General features: G+C 45.5%; 1 protein-coding gene across 1 annotated transcript in view; it reads left to right on the top strand.

Annotated features, from left to right (window-relative positions):
* Positions 1–22,423, top strand: part of GLIS1 (GLIS family zinc finger 1) — a 511,250-nt gene that overhangs the window by 138,184 nt on the left and 350,643 nt on the right. The window contains exon 3 of the mRNA XM_060231864.1: positions 9,424–9,622. Coding sequence (XP_060087847.1) covers positions 9,424–9,622 — 199 coding nt within the window. The remainder of the gene's footprint in view (positions 1–9,423; positions 9,623–22,423) is intronic.

The raw sequence follows: 22,423 nt of genomic DNA, 5'->3' as shown, positions 1-22,423 counted from the left end.
CAAGGGAAGATCTTGCCTCACTAACCTGTTATTTCTTTGAGGGGGTGAACAAACATGTGGACAAAGGAGACCTGATAGATGTTGTTTACCTTGACTTCCAGAAAGCTTTTGATAAAGTTCCTCATCAAAAGCTCCTTAGAAAGCTTGAGAGTCATGGAGTAAAAGGACAGGTCCTCTTGTGGATCAAAAACTGGCTGAGTAATAGGAAGCAGAGAGTGAGTATAAATGGGCAGTCTTCACAGTGGAGGACGGTAAGCAGTGGGGTGCCGTAGGACTCGGTACTGGGTCCCATGCTCTTTAACTTGTTCATAAATGATTTAGAGTTGGGAGTGAGCAGTGAAGTGGCCAAGTTTGCAGATGACACTAAATTGTTCACGGTGGTAAGAACCAGAGAGGATTGTGAGGCACTCCAAAAGGATCTTTTGAGGCTGGGTGAATGGGCGTCAATGTGGCAGATGCGGTTCAGTGTGGCCAAGTGCAAAGTAATGCACATTGGGGCCAAGAATCCCAGCTACAAATACAAGTTGATTGGATGTGAACTGGCAGAGACTGACCAAGAGAGAGATCTTGGGGTCATGGTAGATAACTCACTGAAAATGTCAAGACAGTGTGCGTTTGCAATAAAAAAGGCCAACACCATGCTGGGAATTATTAGGAAGGGAATTGAAAACAAATCAGCCAGTATCATAATGCCCCTGTATAAATCGATGGTGCGGTCTCATTTGGAGTACCATGTGCAGTTCTGGTCACCGCACCTCAAAAAGGATATTATAGCATTGGAGAAATTCCAGAAAAGGGCAACTAGAATGATTAAAGGGCTGGAACACTTTCCCTATGAAGAAAGGTTGAAACGCTTGGGACTCTTTAGCTTGGAGAAATGTCGACTGCGGGGTGACATGATAGAGGTTTACAAGATAATGCATGGGATGGAGAAAGTAGAGAAAGAAGTACTTTTCTCCCTTTCTCACAATACAAGAACTCGTGGGCATTCGATGAAATTGCTGAGCAGACAGGTGGATAAATGGATAAAAGGAAGTACTTCTTCACCCAAAGGGTGATTAACATGTGGAATTCACTGCCACAGGAGGTGGTGGCGGCCACAAGCATAGCCACCTTCAAGAGGGGTTTAGATAAAAAATATGGAGCAGAGGTCTATCAGTGGCTATTAGCCACAGTGTATATATATAATTTTTTTTTGCCACTGTGTGACACAGAGTGTTGGACTGGATGGGCCATTGGCCTGATCCAACATGGCTTCTCTTATGTTCTTATGACAACCTCTGCCAGAGCTATGGCTGACCCAAGGCCATTCCAGTAGGTGCAAGTGGAGGAGTGGGGAATCAAATCTGGTTCTCCCAGATAAGAGTCTGCACACTTAACCACTACACCAAACTGGCTCTCATACACCAATACTAGCCATAGTGTATTGTTGGAACTCTCTGGGGCAGTGATGCTCTGTGTTCTTGGTGCTTTGGGGGGGGGCACAGTGGGAGGGCTTCTAGCCCCACTGGTGAACCTCCTGATGGCACTTGGTTTTTTGGCCACTGTGTGACAGAGTGTTGGACTGAATGGGCCATTGGCCTGATTCAACATGGCTTCTCTTATGTTCTTAGATTGTAATGTAGCATAATGAATAGTAAGAATGTGATGTAATCTGGAGTGGTAGGTAGTATCATATTTCTCTGGTCTGGGAACAGGGGAAATAGTTGCCTTACTTCAAAGAAGATGATGCTGTAAGGTTGCCACCATGCTTGAGAGGACACTGATGGAATGGAATGTCAGGGTCTCAATTAATTGCTCTCAGCATTCCACAATTAAGGATGTATCAATCTCCATAGACATATTTTTATCTAAACCCCTCTTGAAGGTGGCTATGCTTGTGGCCGCCACCACCTCCTGTGGCAGTGTTAATCACCCTTTGGGTGAAGAAGTACCGGTTTGTGGCCTGGGAGTTGGGGACCCCTGATCTAAACATTAGGAAGAGCTTCCTGACAGTTAGAGTGGTTCCTCAGTGGAACAGGCTTCCTTGGGAGGTGGTGAGCTCTCCTTCTTTGTACATTTTTAAACAGGCTAGATGGCTGACAGCAATGCTGATTCTGTGAACTTAGGAGGGAGGGATTTGTGAATTTCCTGCATTGTTCAGGGAGTTGGACTAGATGATCCTGGACGTCCCTTCCAACTGTAGGATTCTATGATTATGTGTCCCCCTGTAGTGTTTCTTCATCTGCCCTTAACTACCCACACTGTAGACAATAGCAACGGCAATACCTGTACAGGTCATGTTATTTGTGGGATCAATTGTTTCTTTTCCAGTTCTTTTTTCTAATTAGGTTTGTCTCATTTTGAGTTTAATGGGCATTGATTAGCATTCATAATGATGAGGCTGCTGCTGCAACTTGCATCCACATCATCATGTGTGTATGGGAGGGTGTTCCACATGTCTGTTGGATGTCTTTGGATGTGGTTAGTAAATACACTTGCCAGCATCCCACTTTTTGCCATTTGGTATTTCCCATAAATCTAACCAACCCAGGAGAGAAGCCAAAGAAAGTATTTCCACTGAGACACAGAACATTTACAAAAATCAAGTATTGATAGTAACTATACGTCTGCAGATGTACAGACAAAGACTGCATGGAATAGAAATGTCACGTTCCCCCCCTCCAGTATTAACAGATACTTCTTTGCTTAGTGTGAAAGCCCAGTGATGGGGAGGGGCTTCTCCCCTTGATCTACTCTACAGATGTTTTTACACTGGCAGTTTGCAACTCTCTATCACCGCATTGGAAACTCACCTTTTACATTACCCAACGTTCTCACAACTGTTTTGCATTATTGCTGCCCGAAGCATCTACATTTGTTTTGGTGAGATGAGTTTCCGAGCTGCTGCTACAAAGTTTTTCTCCACACTAGTTTTGATCTGATCTTTTCTCTACAGGCGTTTCAAACTTGTATTGTAGAAGTTTTCATGGGTTTTAAAAGACTCCTCCAAAAGCCAACACAAGGTGCAGTAATTTGCATGAGAACTGACAGCACTTGAAATTTTTACATATCATTGCTTGCCTCATCTAGTAATTTAAATTTGTATTGTTTTTGCAGCGTTGACAGGATTTCCAAGCAATCATATACATTTAACTAAGCACTGGTATTCTGGCTGCCCTCTGATCAGAGACACCCCCCCCACCCAAATTGAAACGCTTAAATGTAAAAGGAAAATAATTAAAGTGGAACAGTGGCAGGCGATTTGAAGACTCTAAAACTCTGGATCAAACTGAATGTAAAAACACACAATCTGTTCTGATGTTAAAAGCACAAGTTCTGAAAAGGTAGTAGCACAAGCTAGAAATGGATACTGTCTGATGTTAATAATACCTCATTGCCCTGAGAGAGCTTCTTGATTCTCCAAAAGGATCAATGTAATTGTTAATACAAATGCAGTAATGTGTAAATCTTGTTCCAAAAGAACAATGTACTGCTAACTGCCAGCAAAAATTTTGGTTTTAGACATGTTTTAGGTGTATTTTGTATGATGTTTCAAAGCGGCAAGCAAAAGCAAATGACCTAGTTTGGCAGACACCCCAAAGCCACAAAAACTCTTGGGATATTTAAGTATGTTGGGCAAATATTTGTGCTTTAAATATTAGTCATGTTATGTGTCATTTCAGCTATTGGTTCATTGTCCTTAATTAAGTAAAGTTCTAAACTACTACAGCAAACTCTTGTGACATTATTAGACTTTCCTCTCATTCATATCTCACAGAGGTCCCCTTGAAATTGCTGAGCCTCTGAACACAAAGCAAAGTACTATAAAGGTTGCCATAACAGGAGTTATTTGATTCTAAGAACAGGCATCAGTTCACAGCCTTTCATTGCTTTTTAGATGTGCACATACATTAAATGTGTATGCATGTAACTAAGACAAGACAGATTCTTTTTTCAATGAAAAACACCCCCAGGAGGCTTGGGGCTGAGGATGTTACAGTAGTAGAGCTGCTTTACCCTTTCTTTACTGTCCATCTCTCTGTTTGCTATGATGTAGAATAAACCTTGTAACCTTTGGAGAGTTCTAGCTGCTAGAGAGGTGGTTGATTTTTGAGAGGGGAAGGGGTGACGGACCCCCCTCAGACATTTCTTTCCTGCTTAAAATCAATCAGAATTAAATCAAACACACCCCGTTTGCCTTTTGTTGCATGCATTTTACATGTAAGGCAGGGCTGTCAAACATCTGGCCCACGGACCACACCCAGCCTGCCCAGGGCTTTAATCAAGCCCACGGGGCTCTTTTCTCCCCCTCCTCCCCTTCCTGACCTCACCCTTTGAAGCCCCATGCTGCGGACTTTCCAGTTCCTTCTGCCTTGTCTTTGCTGGCCTCTGGGCTTGCAAAACTGAAAGGAAAACATGGAATGGATTTCAATTTGACTGATTTCGCACTCAGCTTACCCCGCTGTCACATTCCTCTTCTCTGCGCAGCGTCTGTCGGATTTCCCACTATCTGTGCCAGATTTACAGGAAGCATCACGGCTTTTGTGCAGCGAACGGAAACCACTAAAAACCAGTTTCTCTTCGCTGCACAAAAGCCGCGACACTTCCTGTAACTCTGCCACAGATAGTCGGAAATCCGACGGACGCTGCTCAGAGAAGAGGAACGTGACAGCAGGGTAAGCTGATTGCGAAATCGGTCCTTGAGATCTCTTCACCCACTGATCTTAACAGAAAATCCATTCCACTCTCTCTCTCTCTCTCTCTCTCGGCTTGGCTTCGCGAACGAAGATTTAAGAAGGGTGCAATAGTCCACGTTTGCTGCAGGCTCGCTGGTGGCTGACAAGACCAATGTGGGACAGGCAGGTCTGGCCACAGCGGCTGCAGGGAAAAGTCTGATTTAGCGTTGGTCCTGTAGCAGTGCGATTCTTCCTCAATCTCCTTTTGTCTTCAAGACCAGCTATGCGTGTGTTCTCAAAGGAAGAGACAGCCTGGTGGATGGTGTGCCTCCATGCTTTGCGATCTGAGGCTAGGTCAGACCACTGGTGATGGTTGATGTGACAGGTGCTAAGGGATTTCTTCAGGGAGTCCTTGTACCTCTTCTTTGGTGCCCCTCTATTTCGATGGCCGGTGGAGAGTTCGCCATACAGGGCAATCTTGGGAAGGCGGTGGTTTTCCATCCTAGAAATATGCCCTGCCCAGCGCAGCTGCGTCTTCAACAGCAGTGCCTCGATGCTGGTAACCTCCGCCCGCTTGAGGACTTCAGTGTTGGTCACAAAGTCACTCCAGTGGATGTTGAGGATGGTGCGAAGGCAGCGCTGATGAAAGCGCTCAAGGAGTCGCAGGTGATGACGGTATAAAACCCACGATTCGGAGCCATAGATGAGGGTTGTCATCACAACCGCTTTGTAAACATTGATCTTTGTGCCTTTTTTCAGATGCTTGTTGCTCCACACTCTTTTGTGCAGTCGGCCAAATGCACGGTTTGCCTTTGCCAGCCTGTTGTCAATCTCCTTGTCGATCTTGGTTCCACTAATCTTAACAGAAAATCCATTCCACTAATCTTAACAGAAAATCCATTCTGTGTTTTCCTTGCAACTTTGTGCTGCAATGTATTTCAATGTATTGTAGCTGAGGCTGCGTTTTGCAGCTTTTTGAAGCATTCATGGCCAGTTGAAGTTCCTTGAAAATAAAGGGTTGCTCCTTTGAGCCAGCTTGTCTTTGGAAAATGGTGCTTAGTGAGTACTCTAACCTGGGAACCCACATCTGAAGGGGGATATTATACTGGAGAGTACCATTGCCATGGAGTAGACTCAAGGGTGGCGGGGAGAGAAGCTTGCAATACCTAACCATTTCAAGTTTTCCCAGGCTCAGAGCATTTTATATTTTTAGTTTATATTTTTAATTTCTGCTGTGATCTTTGTGCTTTTTTCATGTTTTATTTTAACAATTGCATTGCCAAATCCCAGTATTCCCCCATATTTCCATTTTAAACAAAATATCATAAGAGTTTTAAGCATGTTTTAAGTTTAAAATAATGTTTTTAATTGTGTTTATCTGTAAACTTTATAAAGTTTATATCTTCACAATACATTTTATGACTTGCATGGCTTGGCCCCACAAAGTTCCATTTGTGTCAAATCTGGCCCTCATAACAAATGAGTTCAACACCCCTGAACTGTAAGGTATATTTTACTGGAGTGTTGCTCCTTTCACACCTTGTTATCAGATGACATAAAACTGAACTAACTGCACAATCCTAAAAACACTTTCCTAGGAGTAAATCCAGCTGAGCAGAGTATAGTAGAATTCTGAGTAGACCTGCTTAGAATTGCTCTCAAAGTCATTTAAAATAGTTCTGTAGCTACATTGGCTTTGGAGAGGGGAAAATGCCATCCCAACCCAGACATGATGACTATCACAGGTAAGCTGACAATCTTCAAAGCAAGGTTGACTTTAACTTTGTGTTAATGTTCACATCTACAAGCCTATGATTATGAATCTGAGGGGATATTTCAGTTTGTGATATGGTGAGAACATTTCTTAATAATGGAAGGGCCTTCCATCTGTGTATAGGTTGTGGGGGAGATCAGACTCTCCAGTCTGCTTTCCTGAGCTTCTGCCTTCGAGACTGAGCGGTATCTGTCCAGAATTTACAGATTTAACTCTAAATGATCAATTCAAAGGAAAATAAATGCAATTATTGTTCATTTGTATTTATTTTCATAAATTTATATTGCACTTTTCTGTCCTTACAAGGGTCACCAAGGTGGCTGACAAATTAAAACCAGAGCTCAAATAATAAAAACAGAGCTCCCAGTGGCCTGGGACCTGCCTACCTTCGGAATAGGCTTCCCAACCCTCCTGCCCTGGCGGGGGACCCCAGGATTTCCACCCTCTTCCCCCGCTCCCCCCAAAAATGGAAGCGGGGGGAGGGGGTGGAAACGGCGCCGGGGAGCATGGCCAGCCACCACATCCCGGAGCCGGCGAGGCCGCCACGCCGCTGCTGCCCCCTCCCCTCCCACCGCAGCTGCTCCTCTGAGATGAGCCCAGGCTGAGCCCATCTCAGAGGAGCAGCCAAGAGGCGGCAGCAGCGCAGGGGAGGGCGAGGCAGGCCAGGAGCATGGCGAGCCGCGAATCCGGGCCCTTCTAGGACCCGGACTCGTGGCTCGCCACACCCCTGGCCCGCCTCCACCCCCCCTCCGTTTCCACCCCAGAGGCGGAGTGGGCGAGGCGGCAGCGGCGCGGCGGCCTCTTCTCCGCTTGCCTTGGCTGCTCCTCCGAGATGGGCTAAGTCTGAGCCCATCTCGGAGGAGCAGCCACAGCGAGCGGAGAAGAGGCCACCGTGCCGCTGCCGCCTCTTCTCTGCTCGCCGTGGCTGCTCCTCTAAGATGGGCTCAGGCTGAGCCCATCTCGGAGGAGCAACCACAGCGAGCGGAGAAGAGGCATCAGCTGCGCAGGGGCGGCTCGCCGTTTCCCCCCTAGCTCCACCTCATTGTCTCCTGGCTCCACCCCAAAGTCTCCTGGCTCCACCCCCAAAGTCCCCAGATATTTTGGGGGTTGGACTTGGGAACCCTACTTCGGAACCGCCTCTCCCCATGTGTGCCCCAGAGAGCACTTTGTTTGGGGTCTCAAAACCTCTTTAAGATCCCCAGACTGACCATCACCAGAGCCAGAGCGTTTTTAGTAATAGTCCCTGCTCTATGGAATGCCCTCCCTGAAAACATCAGGGCCCTGCAAGACTTGCCACAGTTCTGCAGGGCCTGTAAAACTGAATTATTCAAACTCACTTTTAACGGGTGAAGGGAGGTAGCTATTACTCCATAGTACCAATAATCCCACTGAATCATTATAACTGAATTAAGAACATCAAAGAAATCAGAAATGCACATCTTGGACTTACTGATTGTAAATTGTATGATTGTTTTTTATTGTGTAACTTGTTTTTAATGTTGTTGTTTTAATTAAAAAACGCCAAGGCGCCTCGCTTGCGGCCTTCCACTTCCAGACACCAAGGAGGCGACTGGCGTGTGGCTCAAAAATTTGCTACCACTTTGGAAGTGGCAGCTTTTTCAGTCGCACTGTGGAGGCTAGAGGACAGGGTGAATATGGGACGAGGACAGGTGGCAGATGTTTGCATATGGAGGGATTTTTGGGGTCGATTTCAGAGGCATCAATTAGCGGCCATGGTCAAAATGCTGGTCTGTTAGCAGCCATGGTTTCACTGATTGTTTTGAAAGGAACATTGGTGCATTAGGACATAGTCCATACGATCATCGTATAGAGCCAAGAGTCAGCAAGCTGATATTAATGAAAAACAAATTTAAAAGATTTTAAAAACCTCAGGTCAAAGCCCAGGTAAAATAAATGGTTTGGCTTGGTGTCCAAAGGCAAGTAAGGTGGGTACTAGGCAGGTCTCAAGGGGAGCACTCAAGGGGGGATAAGAATGGTGTTCCCCCTTAAGGCTTGCCTAGTACTGTTAGAGTACTGTTGATAAAGCCATCTACAATCACAACTGGTGTTAAGGGACTACAAATGTTCTGTTCAGGCTGGCAGCTGTGTAGTTTTCAGCAGGAGGTTAGATGCAAATGTTGCTGAAAACCTTTACACTATTTTTTAAGTTTTAAAAAATGTTTTTAAAGGGTTTCTAGGTGGCTTTACAATTTTTGTGTAAAAAGAATTAAATGAAAATGGAGGCTTCAATCCAACACATAACAAGAGTATGCTAAGTCCCATTCATTTTAATTGTTTAACTGTTTCAATTAAAGCCAGAAGGATTTAAGGCATGCTTAATTGTGTGTTGCATTTTTTCTGTGTTGCACAAATAATCTTTAGATGCTTTTCATCCTCAATGTTTTTAAACTAACATGTCTGTCTTTAATTTAACAAGTTCTGCTGGAAATGGATTCTCAAAGTCCGAATTGCCCCTTATTCTGCTTATTACAGAGGGGGGAAATTAAATAAAATGTAAGCCAAGCTAGAATGGATTTGTACTTAGGTGGCATCTTCATTTAAAAGCAAAAAAACTCCAAAACTTTTTGTGGAATTGGTGTGTAAAGTTTCTTTGAGAATAACTCTGCCGGCCCTTAAACTCTGCAGGCCCATACCAAAAGCCCAGGTAAACATAGAGGGAAAAGAATATGTCAGTCTCTTCTGTTACCTCTTCCTCCAGGGAAAGAAAATTCCCTCTGAAATAAGATCATTTTTACAATACAGATTGAAAAACAGTAGCGATAAATGAGAGAAGATAATTCCTTTGGAACCAGGTCTTGATTAATTTGAAACCCTTTGCATTTTCTCCTGTTACATTTACTATGATTTCATGAGACTGGCTGCCAATGGTGGGTGGAGCATGCTGAGGACAAGAGAGATAGACGGGCAGTTTTGTCAAAGTGCTCATCATTATGTTTCCCCCCCCCCCCTCCTCTCTCTTTTCTTTAACAGTGAATGGTGGCTACAATCACTGTAATTCAATATCCGAGAAGAATAACGTGATGGACATGGAGATGACAAATAGTGTGGGGCCTGTATGTAGACAGAACTTGCTTATACACTCAGGAAACTCTCTTACTCGAGATCACCCTTTGCCTTGTGAAAGACTTCTACATGTTAGTCAGCTGAATTTATCTCGTTCAGATACAAGGTATTGTTTTTCAGTTTTAATTGCCATGTATGCAGTATCATTTTAAAGCTATTAACACTTCTGAATATTCACCTCTTGGGTATGCTCCACCTATTACAAATTGTTCTTGTTCACTGACTTGATACTTGCTATAGATGCCACATTTTGAAGATCCCACTTTCAGTCTTTGTCAGTCAAAATCAGTAGATGGACCAGATCTCAAGCTGAGAGACAATGCCAGTCAGAGTAGCCAATAGTTAGCTAGATGTATAAAGCAGATTCTTATGTGTTTATGTTTCACTCAATCCTCGAGCATGCTTTCTTTCCATGTTTCAGTTCTAGAAACCAAAATAAAACCTGTTCTGTTTCTTTCCTCTTGGATTGTGATGTTCTGTGCCCTCTGGACCATAGCATACTTTCTTACAACTAAAATAAATTCAAAATTTGTCAGCCAGAAAGCCAGCTTGTATTTTTACCAAGTATTCAGCAGCCACATCCATATGTGGTGACTGGGTGAGGGATAAAGGAAGAAATGCTAACCACAAATCTCTCTTTCTCTATCCAATCATCTGTGAAAGTATCAGGAAAATATTTTATATTTTGCCAGTGAGCTGAATAGGCCAGCTGAACTATACATGCAAAATACATGCTCTGTGGGTTTAATCGCCAGCCTTTTCAATTACGATATCTCTCAAGATTGGAAAGAAGCTATGCTCATAGAGATGGGTGTTTAGCAAGAGGTACTAGATGGACCTGAGATCTGGCTTGAACTCTTAGAAAAAAGATGCTTCCAAACTATGCTTGAGGGCAAGGAGACAATGGTAAGATAACTCATGAACAAGATGTCCCATATGATATGACAAACTTTCTAGTCCAAGTATTTCTGTTAGGTTCCTAAAAGCATTTCCTGTTCAGCCCGCCAGCTAAGATTATCCTCACAAACTTTGGTCTCTGTGCCCTGCCTGCAGAGGTGAGAGTGCCCCTTCCTTGAGGAAAGGTGTCCCCCTTGAGACTTGCCTAGTACTCACCTAACTTGCCTTTGGGCACTAAGCCAAAACATTTATTTTTACCTGGGCTTTTACCTGAGGTTTTAAAAATCTTTTAAATTTGTTTTTATAATCTTCTTATAGCTTGGGAATGCTTTTTTTTTTAGGGTGCTTAATGTTTTGTCCTGTTTTTATGCTGTGGCTGTTTTTTTTTTGGTTTATTAATTTTAATGCTGTCTTCTGTTTTACCACCTCAAGCATGTTTCTGGAGACACAGCATATACATTTTCTAAATAAAATAATTTGTATGCATATGTTTATCATTGGCATATGGTTTAAAGTGAAAACTAGATCTCTAATTTTGATACTTTATTTGTTATTTCAAGGGCAGTTCTCTGTTCAATCCTTTTTATAAATTACCAGAAAATTTGAATCTCAATTTTCATTCTACATGCTGCAAAATAACAATATTAACAATTTTAAATAGGTTTTCCTAAACCGATGCCAATTGTTGAAATTACAAATATAAATATAACCTTTTAAAATTACATTATCTGCCAGACTTTGAATTAATCATCTTTCTATGAATCAGGAAAACTTCAGAGTTGCAGCTTTATATATAGGATATTTTGATAAAATGTTTTCTCCCTGGAACTATTGAACCCAGCATAGAAAATGAATACTAAGATAGTAATAAAAATCTTGCTGTTTCTAATTTTGTTACATATGTTTGTCAACTTCATCTTGACTCTCTTATGAATCCACATGGTACTTACTTCTAACAAGCTGGTTTTAGTCTGTCACTGAAGGCAATTATGATGCAAAGATAATTGGAGTGGGAGCAAACAAAAGGAGGGAAGAGAAGACTGCTTAGATCTTTTCAGGATCTTTTTGAAAAATTTCTAATGAGGAAATGACAGATGCTTATATTCAGAGGATCATAGTACTCCCTTACGAAATATGAACTCCTTACGTCTCTGTCTCAGGGAAGATTCCCAGAACAACACAGGATTATATGCCACAGAACATGAGAGAGATAGACCCTGATCCTATTGTGATATATAAAGCAACAGGTGACTGAGGTAATTCACTTCACTTTCAAACCTTGGCCTACATTCTGTAGGTTTTGCCACTTTGTAACTGTAGAGAACATAACAATATTTCTCAGGGATTCCATGATTTGTTTGTTCTTACTTTTGGCATCTCATATCCCAATGTTTTTAATATCTCTCACAATGAGGGGCATCACATGTTGTTCTCGTGTTTTACAAGGTTGGCTCCAATTGCTAGTTAGCTTTGCAAACCCTTTGCCACTTAAATTGTCCCCTTCCCTCACTTCAGTTTACGTTAGTGAGTAGGTAGAGCCTTTTTCAGATGCTATGTTCCTGGTTATGACTTCACATAGGGCCCTTTCATACTTACCAGTGGAAACCGGAAGGGAGTCGGTATTGTGCCACCTTGCAGTAATCCGAGACAGGGATGGGAGTTTTCAGACACGTTTTTTTCCCCGATAGGGTTCCGTGGTTGAACCGAGCCATTTCACACTGTTCTGCTTTTATCTCGCTTCCACCAGCACCAGCCATTTTCGCCTGCCGGCGCGCGATCTCCAGCTTTTTTTGGGGGGGAACGTCGGGCTAAGATCGCTATAGCGCAATAGCGACGTCTCACAACAGCACCACCATAGGGATGCCTGGGCTCCATTGAGATGCCAGAGATCGCTGCCGCTGAAACTTGGTAACAGGTGTCCCATTGGATACACAGTTCAAGCGGGAGATCAGGGCACTAGGCATTGGTCTGTAACCTGTTGCTATCGCTTGCATGCCAACACGGGAGTCAGGGGAATGTGATTGGTTTGTAGGTTTCTCTGAGGCACATTTTTTTTTGGGGGGGGAGCTGTTGCCACCTGGAGACGGGTTGCCCATAGGGCAGCAGGTTTCAGCGGGAGAACATACCAACAGTGATTGGTAAGACAGATGGTTTGTGTGGAAGGCTATTGTTCTATTAGTTCTATTGTTGTAATAGTCATGGTTTCCATCACAACAGTATTGAGACTTTTTGGATTTCATCATCTCCCCATACTGCTAGGAGATCCAGAATCTCCTGCTCACTCCAAACTATACCTCTTGACCCACTCATCCTCCTCACAATTCCTGACAAACCACTCACCAACCTATTAAACCAGACAATCCGCTCACCAATTACAACCCACAGAAATCTGTGGCTTCCCCCCTGACATTTATACCTGCTGCAGCTTGGCACAAGTCACTCTCCAGCCAATAGCCTGTGGGCATGGATGGGTACACATCAGGCTAGGTTAGAAACATCTGTCTCACCAGTCACTGTTGGTCTGTTCTCCCGCTGAAACCTGCTGCCCTATGGGCAACCCGTCTCCAGATGGCAAAAGCCACCCCCCCAAAAAAAATGTGCCTCAGAGAAACCTACGAACAAGTCACATTCCCCTGACTCCGGTGTTGACATGCAAGCGATAGCAACAGGTGACAAGACCAACGCCTGGTGCCCTGATCTCCCGCTTGAACTGTGTATCCAATGGGGCACCTGTTACCAAGTTTCAGTGGTGGCGATCTCTGGCATCTCATTGGAGCCCAGGCATCCCTATGGTGGTGCCTATGGTGGTGCTGTTGTGAGACGTCGCTATTTCGCTATAGTGATCTTAGCCCGACGTTCCAAAAAAAAGCGCCAGAGATCGTGCGCTGGCAGGCAAAAAAGGGCGCGAAAACTGCTCCCGGATTTGATACTGGACATTTCACACAGCGCTCCATACCGATTTCAACCCAAAAGGAGGGGTTGAAAACTGGAAGAAGCTGCTCTTTGTTAGTAATGACTCAGGCATGCCTCACTACCAGACCAGCCATGGGACTGTGTGAAAAGGTGACAATATTCCGGTAGCAGCCAGTTACTAAATCGGGTCTGTCTGAAATGCCAGCAGAAACCCGTTACTGTTCAGTAACTGACCAGCTTCCATACTGGAATACATAGGCTGTGTGAAAAAGCTCATATAGAATGGACATGCTACACATGATTCTCCTGATGCCTGTGATTGCCATTTCTTTTGAAAGAAGCAATGTGTGGATTTTTCACCTTGATACACACAGGGTGGGCCCTAGCCCTTCTGGTGCCCTAGGCCGCACAGCTCCACCCCTGCTCCAAGTCACTGGGCCTGCCGCCTACTCATGAGTAGTCCTGTGCCTGTTGCCTGCTCACAAGTAGGCATGGGGCTACTTGCCAGTAGGCGGCAGACACAGGGATAAGATGCTGGCCATGTCGAAGCTGGCAGGGCCGAGCCTCAGTGATCAGGGGGGTGGGCAGAAGGGGAGGGAAGGGAAAGTGCTGTGGCAGCGATCAGGGGGTAGGCAGATAGGGAGGGAAGGGAAGGAAAGGTGCCATGGTGCAATCAATGGGGTGGGCAGAAAGGGGGGGGGGGAGGAAAGGTGCCGCAGTGATGATCGGGGGGTGGGTAGAAAGGGAGGGAAGAGAAGGAAAGGGGCAGCGGTGGTGGTGATAGGGAGGAGGGCAGAAAGGGAGGGAAGGAAGGGGGATAGAGGCGGCAGGGGGATAGAGGCAGGCAGGCAAACAAAGTGTTTGTCATGGGCAGGAGGGGAGCCCAGTTTGGTGCCCCTCCCTCCCAGCACCCTAGGCAAGCACCTAGTTTGCCTAGTGAGTGAGCCAGCCCTGGATGCACATCAACCAGACACACATGTTCCAAACCTGGAATATACATATATTCTTCTGCTTCTTTCAGAAGAAATGGTGATTGCATCTATTGGGAGAATTACATGCAACTTGTTTGTCCAATATGCACAGTGAAACCCAAACAAACAGCTGAACAGAGCTTAAGGACTTGGTTAAACACTGAATGGTAGTTGTTTGTAAATGGAATTTGCTTCCAAATATCTTGGTAAACTTTGTAGCAGAGTGTCCCAGTTAAACTGGAAACCAGGATGTGAGATACCTAGGTTTGAAATAGGCAGTCAGTTTCAATTCTATATATGATCTCTGATCCCCTCAGCTTCTCTTGAGACACCATTGTTCATTTCAGACATCTTTTGAATTAAAAAGAAATTGGGCAATGTTAACATGGTCTCTCCAGTAGTTCCCAGATAGCTACTACTAGCATGGTGGACTTCACTGATGTCTAGAATAATGGTGTCTAAAGTAAATGCCAGAATAGTTTTCAGGTTCTCTTCTGCCACTGTATATGGATGACAGCTTCGCCTGGTTTACAGATGACCTGGAGGACAAATGGCTAACACGGCCGACTTTTGATGACTGCCTTGGCTGAAAATTGCAGTACAAGTAGTTCTCAAAAGACAATGTCTGAACAGTGATGGAATAGAATTGCTTTTGTCCTGCTGATTCTGGTGATTAGTGGCTTGGTAAATCTAAGCTGTTTCTGCCTAGTAACCTAAGTAATCTTGCACCATTGTGATATCCTTACTACTATAATTATATAGGCAAGCCTGCTCAGATGCATCTAGATCACAGCACCTGGATCAAAACTCTACAGTGTCTGGTTTAGTTAGTCTTGTCTGTCAAAATAGGTAGTGTGTCTGGAGATATGTGGAAACTAGCTTGCAAACTGGTCCTGTGTAAAATCTAATCAGGAAAAGCTCAGACTTTTGAAGCCTGAGGCCCTTAAAGCTGCATTGTTTAGGCAGGGATAGATTGCCCACAGATGAGTTTTAAATTTGTAGAATGTACTGTAGAATCTGTCTGGGCTTGTGAAGAAGTTGGATGATGCTCTGGGCAATAAATTGAAAGTAACTGGTGGTAGGAAGCAGGGACTACAAGCCTCAAGAGAACACTGTGACAAAGCACAACTGTTTTGGTACAAGAACCAGACCTCAACTGACCTCAAATTCCAGAACAGCCCTCATGGCTTGCCAAGCCAGAATGGAATGTTTCGAGAACAGAGCCTAAAAAGTTATGCTAGTAGATTGCTCATTATCATCATGGTCCTTCCCTGTGGTGTCCAAAAGATCATCAGTCCAGTCATGGCAGTGCCTGCATCCATGGTTCTCACTTTACTTTGTTCTTATTTCATGCCTGGGGACTGAATAATGATAAACGGATTGAAAATTAACCCAAATAGAACTGAAATACAAATCATCAGAACTGATTTGAATAAAACACAACTGGTAATGTAATTGGTCCTCTCCATGTACCCTGCTCTATGAGGGTGTCAGCTTTGTGGTACTGCCAGAGTCATCACTGCACTTTGACTTATAGTTTACAGAAGTGTCAAAAGAGTTCCCATAAACTCCATCTAATGGAAAAATATGGCAGCCCTTTCCTCATAACACACATAGAGAACATCACTCAGGTCTGATTTTATACAATTTCACAGTATTGTATTTTATATTATTACTGTGATCCTCCTTAGGTCCTGAGTTCAGTCAGGAGAAAGGTGGGCATACAAATATTTTGAAATAAACACGTCTTTGACTTCAACACTAGTCTAGTATTATGTGGTAAGTGAGGCTGCCCTTGCTAAATATCCAGAAACTTCTGCCTGCTGTGTTCTTCTCTAGCTATTTCCTGCTAACATCTTGTTGTGTTTGAATAAAAGTTATCTCCAGGCAGCAGTAGTGAGATGGGTGGGTGAGGTGAGGGTGTTTTCCAACTAACCAGTAGTAGTTGGTGGGGGGATGCTGATCCCTTTTGGTGCCTTCTGCTTTCCCCCAGCAAGCCCCTTTCCCCAGGCAGTTTTCCCTGAGAGTAAAGCAGTTAAGAGAAAGTATTACGGGGAGGAAGCATTGGGTGGGGGAAGAGCTAGGCTTCCCAATCCCCAGGTCCCAGCGGGGGATTCCCCGTTTTGACAGGCTTCTCCCCGCCCACAGCCAGCTGGCTGGTGGGGGAAGCCCCGCCCCCACAGTCATCCTGTAGTTTTAGAGCTCCTGCAGGTTTAGAAACCTGCAAACAGTTTTTAAAATGTGTGCTTTTAAGGCTGAGCAGGAAACAGGAAGGGCTTCATGGGAAAGGATCTGTAACAGTTTCCTCAGAGATCGGCCCCTCCCTTTCTTTTGGTTTCGTTTTCAGAGCAAGCAGGAATATTCTGCAGGAACAAGACCCAGTAAGTATTTGTGTGTGAGAGAGAGGGAGGGGCAGGGGATTCCCTGGTTTGGAGGCCCTTCCCCTGCTTTAGAAAGTGTAAGGGGGGAGGGAAATGTCTACTGGGCACTCTATTATTCCCTATGGAGAATAATAGGGAATAATGGGGAATTGATCCGTGGGTATTGGGAGTCTGGGGGGGGGGCTATTTTTTGAGGTAGAGGCACCAAATTTTTCATATAGCATCTAGTTCCTCTCCCCAAAATACCCCCCAAGTTTCAAAATGATGGGACCAGGGGGTCCAATTCTATGAGCCCCAAAATATGGTGCCCCTATCCCTCATTATTTCCTGTGGAAGAAAGGCATTTGAAAAGGTGTGCTGCCCCTTTAAATGTGATGGCCCAGAACTCCCAGAGGGAGCTTAGATGTCTTTTACGGGACATCATAAATAGATCCCTCACAGAGAGGCATTTCCCAACGCCCTTGAAAGAGGCGTTGGTTCGCCCTCTCTTTAAAAAATGTACAGCAGACCCGGCCGAATTGGCGAATTACCGTCCGGTGTCTAATTTACCATTTTTAGGTAAAATCATTGAGAGGGCAGTGGCGTTGCAGCTACAGAGGTTCCTAGATGATGCTTCCGTTCTTGACCAGTGCCAGTCTGGGTTCCGACCGGGCCATGGGATGGAGACGGTGCTGGTCAGCTTGGTAGATGACCTTCAGCGGCAACTGGATCGGGGCGGCGCTGCGGTACTGATGTTACTAGACCTGTCGGCGGCATTTGACACAGTCGACCATCAGTTGCTAAAGCGCCGCCTCGCCGACATAGGGGTTGGGGGGTTGGCCTTGCAATGGCTTTCCTCCTTCCTCTCTGGTCAGGGACAAAGGGTGGCTATTGGGGGTGAGCGTTCCCAGAGGCACACACTTGATTGTGGGGTGCCTCAGGGAGCAGTTCTCTCCCCAATGCTGTTTAACATTTATATGTGCCCCCTTGCCCAGATTGTCCGGAGGTTTGGGCTGGGTTGCCATCAATATGCAGATGACACCCAGCTCTATCTGCTAATGGATGGCCGGCCCGACTCCGCCCCAGGGAACCTAGATCGGGCTCTGCAGGCTGTAGCGACGTGGCTCAGATTGAGTGGGCTGAAGTTGAACCCAGCGAAGACAGAGGTCCTTTGTGTGGGTTGCGGCGCCCTAGGAGGGGAAATAGCTCTCCCAACTTTCGACTGTGCAGCATTGAAACCAGTGCGCCAGGTAAAGAGTTTGGGCATTTTACTGGAGCCTTCATTATCAATGGAGGCCCAGATAGCAGCCACTGCCAAGTCAGCATTCTTCCACCTGAAGCGGGCAAGGCAGTTGGCCCCCTTCCTGGAACGTCACGACCTCGCAACAGTGATCCATGCAACGGTCACCTCAAGATTGGACTACTGTAATGCCCTTTACTTGGGGCTACCTTTGTGCTGGATCCGGAAGTTACAGCTGGTGCAGAACGCGTTGGCCAGGCTACTATTGGGGCTCTCGAAATGGGAGCACATACGGCCGGGGCTGCGCGGACTGCACTGGCTGCCAATCACCTACCGAGTCCAGTACAAAGTGTTGGTTATTACCTTTAAAGCCCTATATGGCCGAGGACCAGCCTACCTAAGGGACCGTCTCTCCCCATATGAACCCCAGAGGGCACTGAGGTCAGTGGGTAAAAATAAAATGACCATCCCTGGGCCGAGAGAGGTCAAACTCCAAAATCCCAAAGCACGGGCCTTTTCATCCGCGGCTCCTGCACTGTGGAACCAGCTTCCGGAGGAAGTGCGGGCCCTGCGGAACCTTGACCAGTTCCACAGGGCCTGCAAGACCGCCCTTTTCAGACAAGCCTATACTGATATCGACTGCTGAGTTGCTAGGAATAAAAGAACCGCCATCTATAATATTACCATGGAACTATCTAAACTGGCAGAACCAGCGCCAGAACAGTTTTATTGCTGCCAGACACATTTAATATAACTTAAATTATGTATTTTAACTCAATCAACTGGTTTTTATATGTTTAAATTTTTAATTGTTAAATTTAAAGTTTTACCTATTTATGTTAATGTATGGAATGTTGTTAGCCGCCCTGAGCCGCCTAGGCGGGGAGGGCGGGATATAAATAAAATCTATTATTATTATTATTATTATTGGAGTTCAATTATGCTTGTCACACCCTTGTTTCTGGCTCCACCCCCAAAGTCTCCAGGCTCCATCCCCAAAGTCCCCAGATATTTTTTGAATTGGATGGCAACCCTAGGAAGAGCTCAGCTTCCTTATGCTATCCATCTCCTTTCTCCTGTAAATCTTACCCTTACCACTCTACTGCATAGATATGTTAGCAGTGATTCATGTGCTAGATTACATAGACCTGCCACAATTATATAGATAATTTCTTCTAGTTAAGGCACAGAATTCAACTTTCTTTGTTTCTTAATCTGAACAGTTGTAGTATAATTGTAGTACTCATGGGCACCTGGTGGCATTGTGTACAATTTTAGCCTCCAGTTTCCCCATATTCTGTCTTATAATGGATGTCACAAGCAAGGGAACAGGGAGGGCCTTCCACTAGCTGCCGCCACTCTGGTAAGGATCTGTCTGGGAGGGCCCAGAGCACCCACCCAACCCGTCTTCCTTCTCAGCAAGCACCAAAGAGGTGTACAGACCCAAGCAGTATAACAACAATAAGTTCATTGTAAGTGCTGAAGAACAAACAAGTGGGCTGTAACTTTTAGTGTGATAGTGAACATGGAAATAGTAAAGGTAGAACAAAGCAAAATAAAAAGCCCTGCCATGACTAACTATATGTTCCCTTCCTCTTATTCCAGCTGACTCACCACTCATTACCAGTCATGATTGTAGCCTTCCTCCAGCTCAGCCTTTCCAGAAACAACACTTCCCCCTCTTTAGCTTGGACTTTTATTTCCTTCCTTCCAGGACCTACTCTTCTGGTCTCCATTGGGCAATTTTCCCCTCCAATCAGTTGCTGCCCACCCAATCAGAGGGACAGAAGGGATCCTGGGAAATGTAGGCCCTGTAGCTACTCTGATACAAGCTTCTCTAGAGCATGTAGGCTGCATTAGGCCTAGGCCATGACAATGGAGTTTGTAAAAATTAATTGGCAGAAAGAAAAAGGCAGGACTTTTTTTGAGCAGAAACACAGTTCTGGCTGGCTAGGTGTCAGGGTGTGTGGCCTAATATGCAAATGAGTTCATGCTGGGCTTTTTCTACAAAAAAAGCCCTGGAAAAAGGCAACACTTATATTGTTTTTACTACATATTCATCACAATAGCAAGTCTACTGTAAAGTTTTTACAGTCAAATTCAAGAGAAATCATCACTTTGAGCTTCAAAACATAAGCCTGTGCTGCCTATTATCATTATCCTTAGGCTTGGCAGGTCCCAGTTTGGGGCAGGGGATCCCTGGTTTTGCAGGCTCCTTCTTGAGGCCAGCCAGCTGGCTGGTGGCGGGGGGGCAACAGCCACCAAATGCCTTTATATCTGGGCAGGCTTAGAAGAAACTAGGGGATCTCAGATATCCTATACGGGATATCATAAACAGATCTCTAACGGAAGGGCTTTTCCCAGCGCCACTTAAAGAGGCTGTGGTCCGCCCCCTCCTAAAAAAACCATCTCTAGACCCGGCCCAATTGGCACACTATAGGCCAGTCTCAAACTTGCCCTTCTTGGGCAAACTTATTGAGAGGGCAGTGGCGAGGCAGTTGCAGACTTTCCTGGAGGACGCTTCCGTCCTTGACCCACTTCAGTCCGGCTTTTGCCCGGGTCATGGGACGGAGACGGTGTTGGTTGCCCTGGTGGATGATCTCCAAAGGCATCTGGATCGGGGTGGCTCGGCGGTACTGATGTTGTTGGACCTATCGGCGGCGTTCGATACGGTCGACCATCAGTTGCTGACTTGCCGCCTCGCCGACGCGGGGATCCAGGGGCTAGCCTTACAGTGGCTTTCCTCTTTCCTTGAAGGTCGGGGACAAAGGGTCGCGATTAGGGGGGAGCTATCCCAGAGGCGTTCACTTAATTGTGGGGTGCCCCAGGGAGCGGTTCTCTCCCTGATGCTGTTTAACATCTATATGCGACCTCTTGCCCAGATTGCCCGGAGGTACGGGCTGGGGTGCCACCAGTATGCTGATGACACCCAGCTCTATCTACTTATGGACGGCCGACCGGTCTGCGCCCCAGAGAACCTAGATCAGGCATTACAGGCCGTGGCTGAGTGGCTCAGACTGAGTGGACTGACACTGAATCCTGCGAAGACAGAGGTCCTTTGTTTGGGCCGGAGGGGGAAATCCCCCTGCCAACTTTTGACGGTGTACCGCTGAGGCCGGCGGACAGGGTCAAAAGCCTTGGGGTGCTATTGGAGCCGTCCCTAAAGATGGAGGCTCAGATAGCGGCCACTGCCAAGTCCGCGTTTTTTCATCTTAGACGGGCAAGGCAGTTGGCCCCCTTCCTGGACCCCGACGACCTAGCAACAGTGATCCACGCTACGGTCACCTCGAGGTTGGATTACTGCAATGCCCTCTACATGGGGCTGCCCCTGTGCCAGACCCGGAAATTGCAGCTGGTGCAGAATGCCGCGGCCCGGCTGTTATTGGGCCTCCCAAGATGGGGACACATTCGGCCGGGTCTTCGGGCTCTGCACTGGCTTCCAATAACATACCGGGTCCGGTACAAGGTGCTGGTCATTACCTTTAAAGCCCTATATGGCCTGGGACCTGCCTACCTGAGGGACCGTCTCTCCCCACACGTTCCCCAGAGAGTACTGAGGTCTGGCACCCAAAATCTCCTTAATATCCCCGGGCCCAAGGAAGTGCGTCTCAAGACAACTCGAGACAGGGCCTTTTCTACAATGGCCCCTATGTGGTGGAACCAGCTACCGGAAGAGGTGAGGGCCCTGCGGGATCTTACTCAGTTCCGCAGGGCCTGTAAGACGACCCTCTTCCGGTTAGCTTACGCCTGACTGGACTAATGTAGCTCTCTAGATATCTGTGATTACCGTATAGTTAATACTAGTTTTAAGGTTTTTAGGTTTTTAAATGTTTGATTTAAATGTAACTATCTTATTCCGATTTTATTGTTTTATTGTTTGTTGTAAGCCGCCCTGAGCCACTCGTGGGAAGGGCGGGATATAAATCCCGGAATAAATAAATAAAAAATAAATAAAAATAAACTTGCAAACTGCCTGTGTTTTGGAGTGTGTGTGTGTGTGCCTTTAAATCCTGTGGTTAGTACTTGGATGGGAGACAAAGAGGAAAGGTGAACGGGTGGGGGGAGTAAGCAAAGCCACATGGGTCTTCTTTGCGAGTGTCTGAAAGGAAGAGAAGCTAGCAGAGTTCCTCTGTTTGGAGTAAAGCTCCACCCCCTATGCTCCTCTGCTTCTATTTTTCTGGTTGTCTGAAGAAATTGGCTGAGACACAGCAGATGGTCACATTCAGTAGCTCCAGTGAGTAAATTGCTCCAGTGAGATCACAAAGGTATGTGCTTGCAGACTGCTTATTTTGGCTGTTTTCTGTGTGTGTGTGTTCACTTTCATTTAGTGGAAGGAAGACTTTCAAGGCAAAAAAAGAAAATGAGGAACTGCAGTACTGTATTTTATTTATTTATTAATTCACATTCATTCAAAAAATTATTTTTTGCTTTAACATTAACACAGTAAAAACCATAAATTAACACATAAATACTGTAATAGTTGCCGGACTTGGCAATGCAGCATTACATCAAAGGAGATCATTATG

Source organism: Heteronotia binoei, chromosome 2, assembly GCF_032191835.1.
Source record: "Heteronotia binoei isolate CCM8104 ecotype False Entrance Well chromosome 2, APGP_CSIRO_Hbin_v1, whole genome shotgun sequence".
Taxonomy (NCBI): Eukaryota; Metazoa; Chordata; class Lepidosauria; order Squamata; family Gekkonidae; genus Heteronotia; species Heteronotia binoei.
Note: the sequence above shows the minus strand (reverse complement) of the source record. Positions and strands in the feature narration are given on the sequence as shown.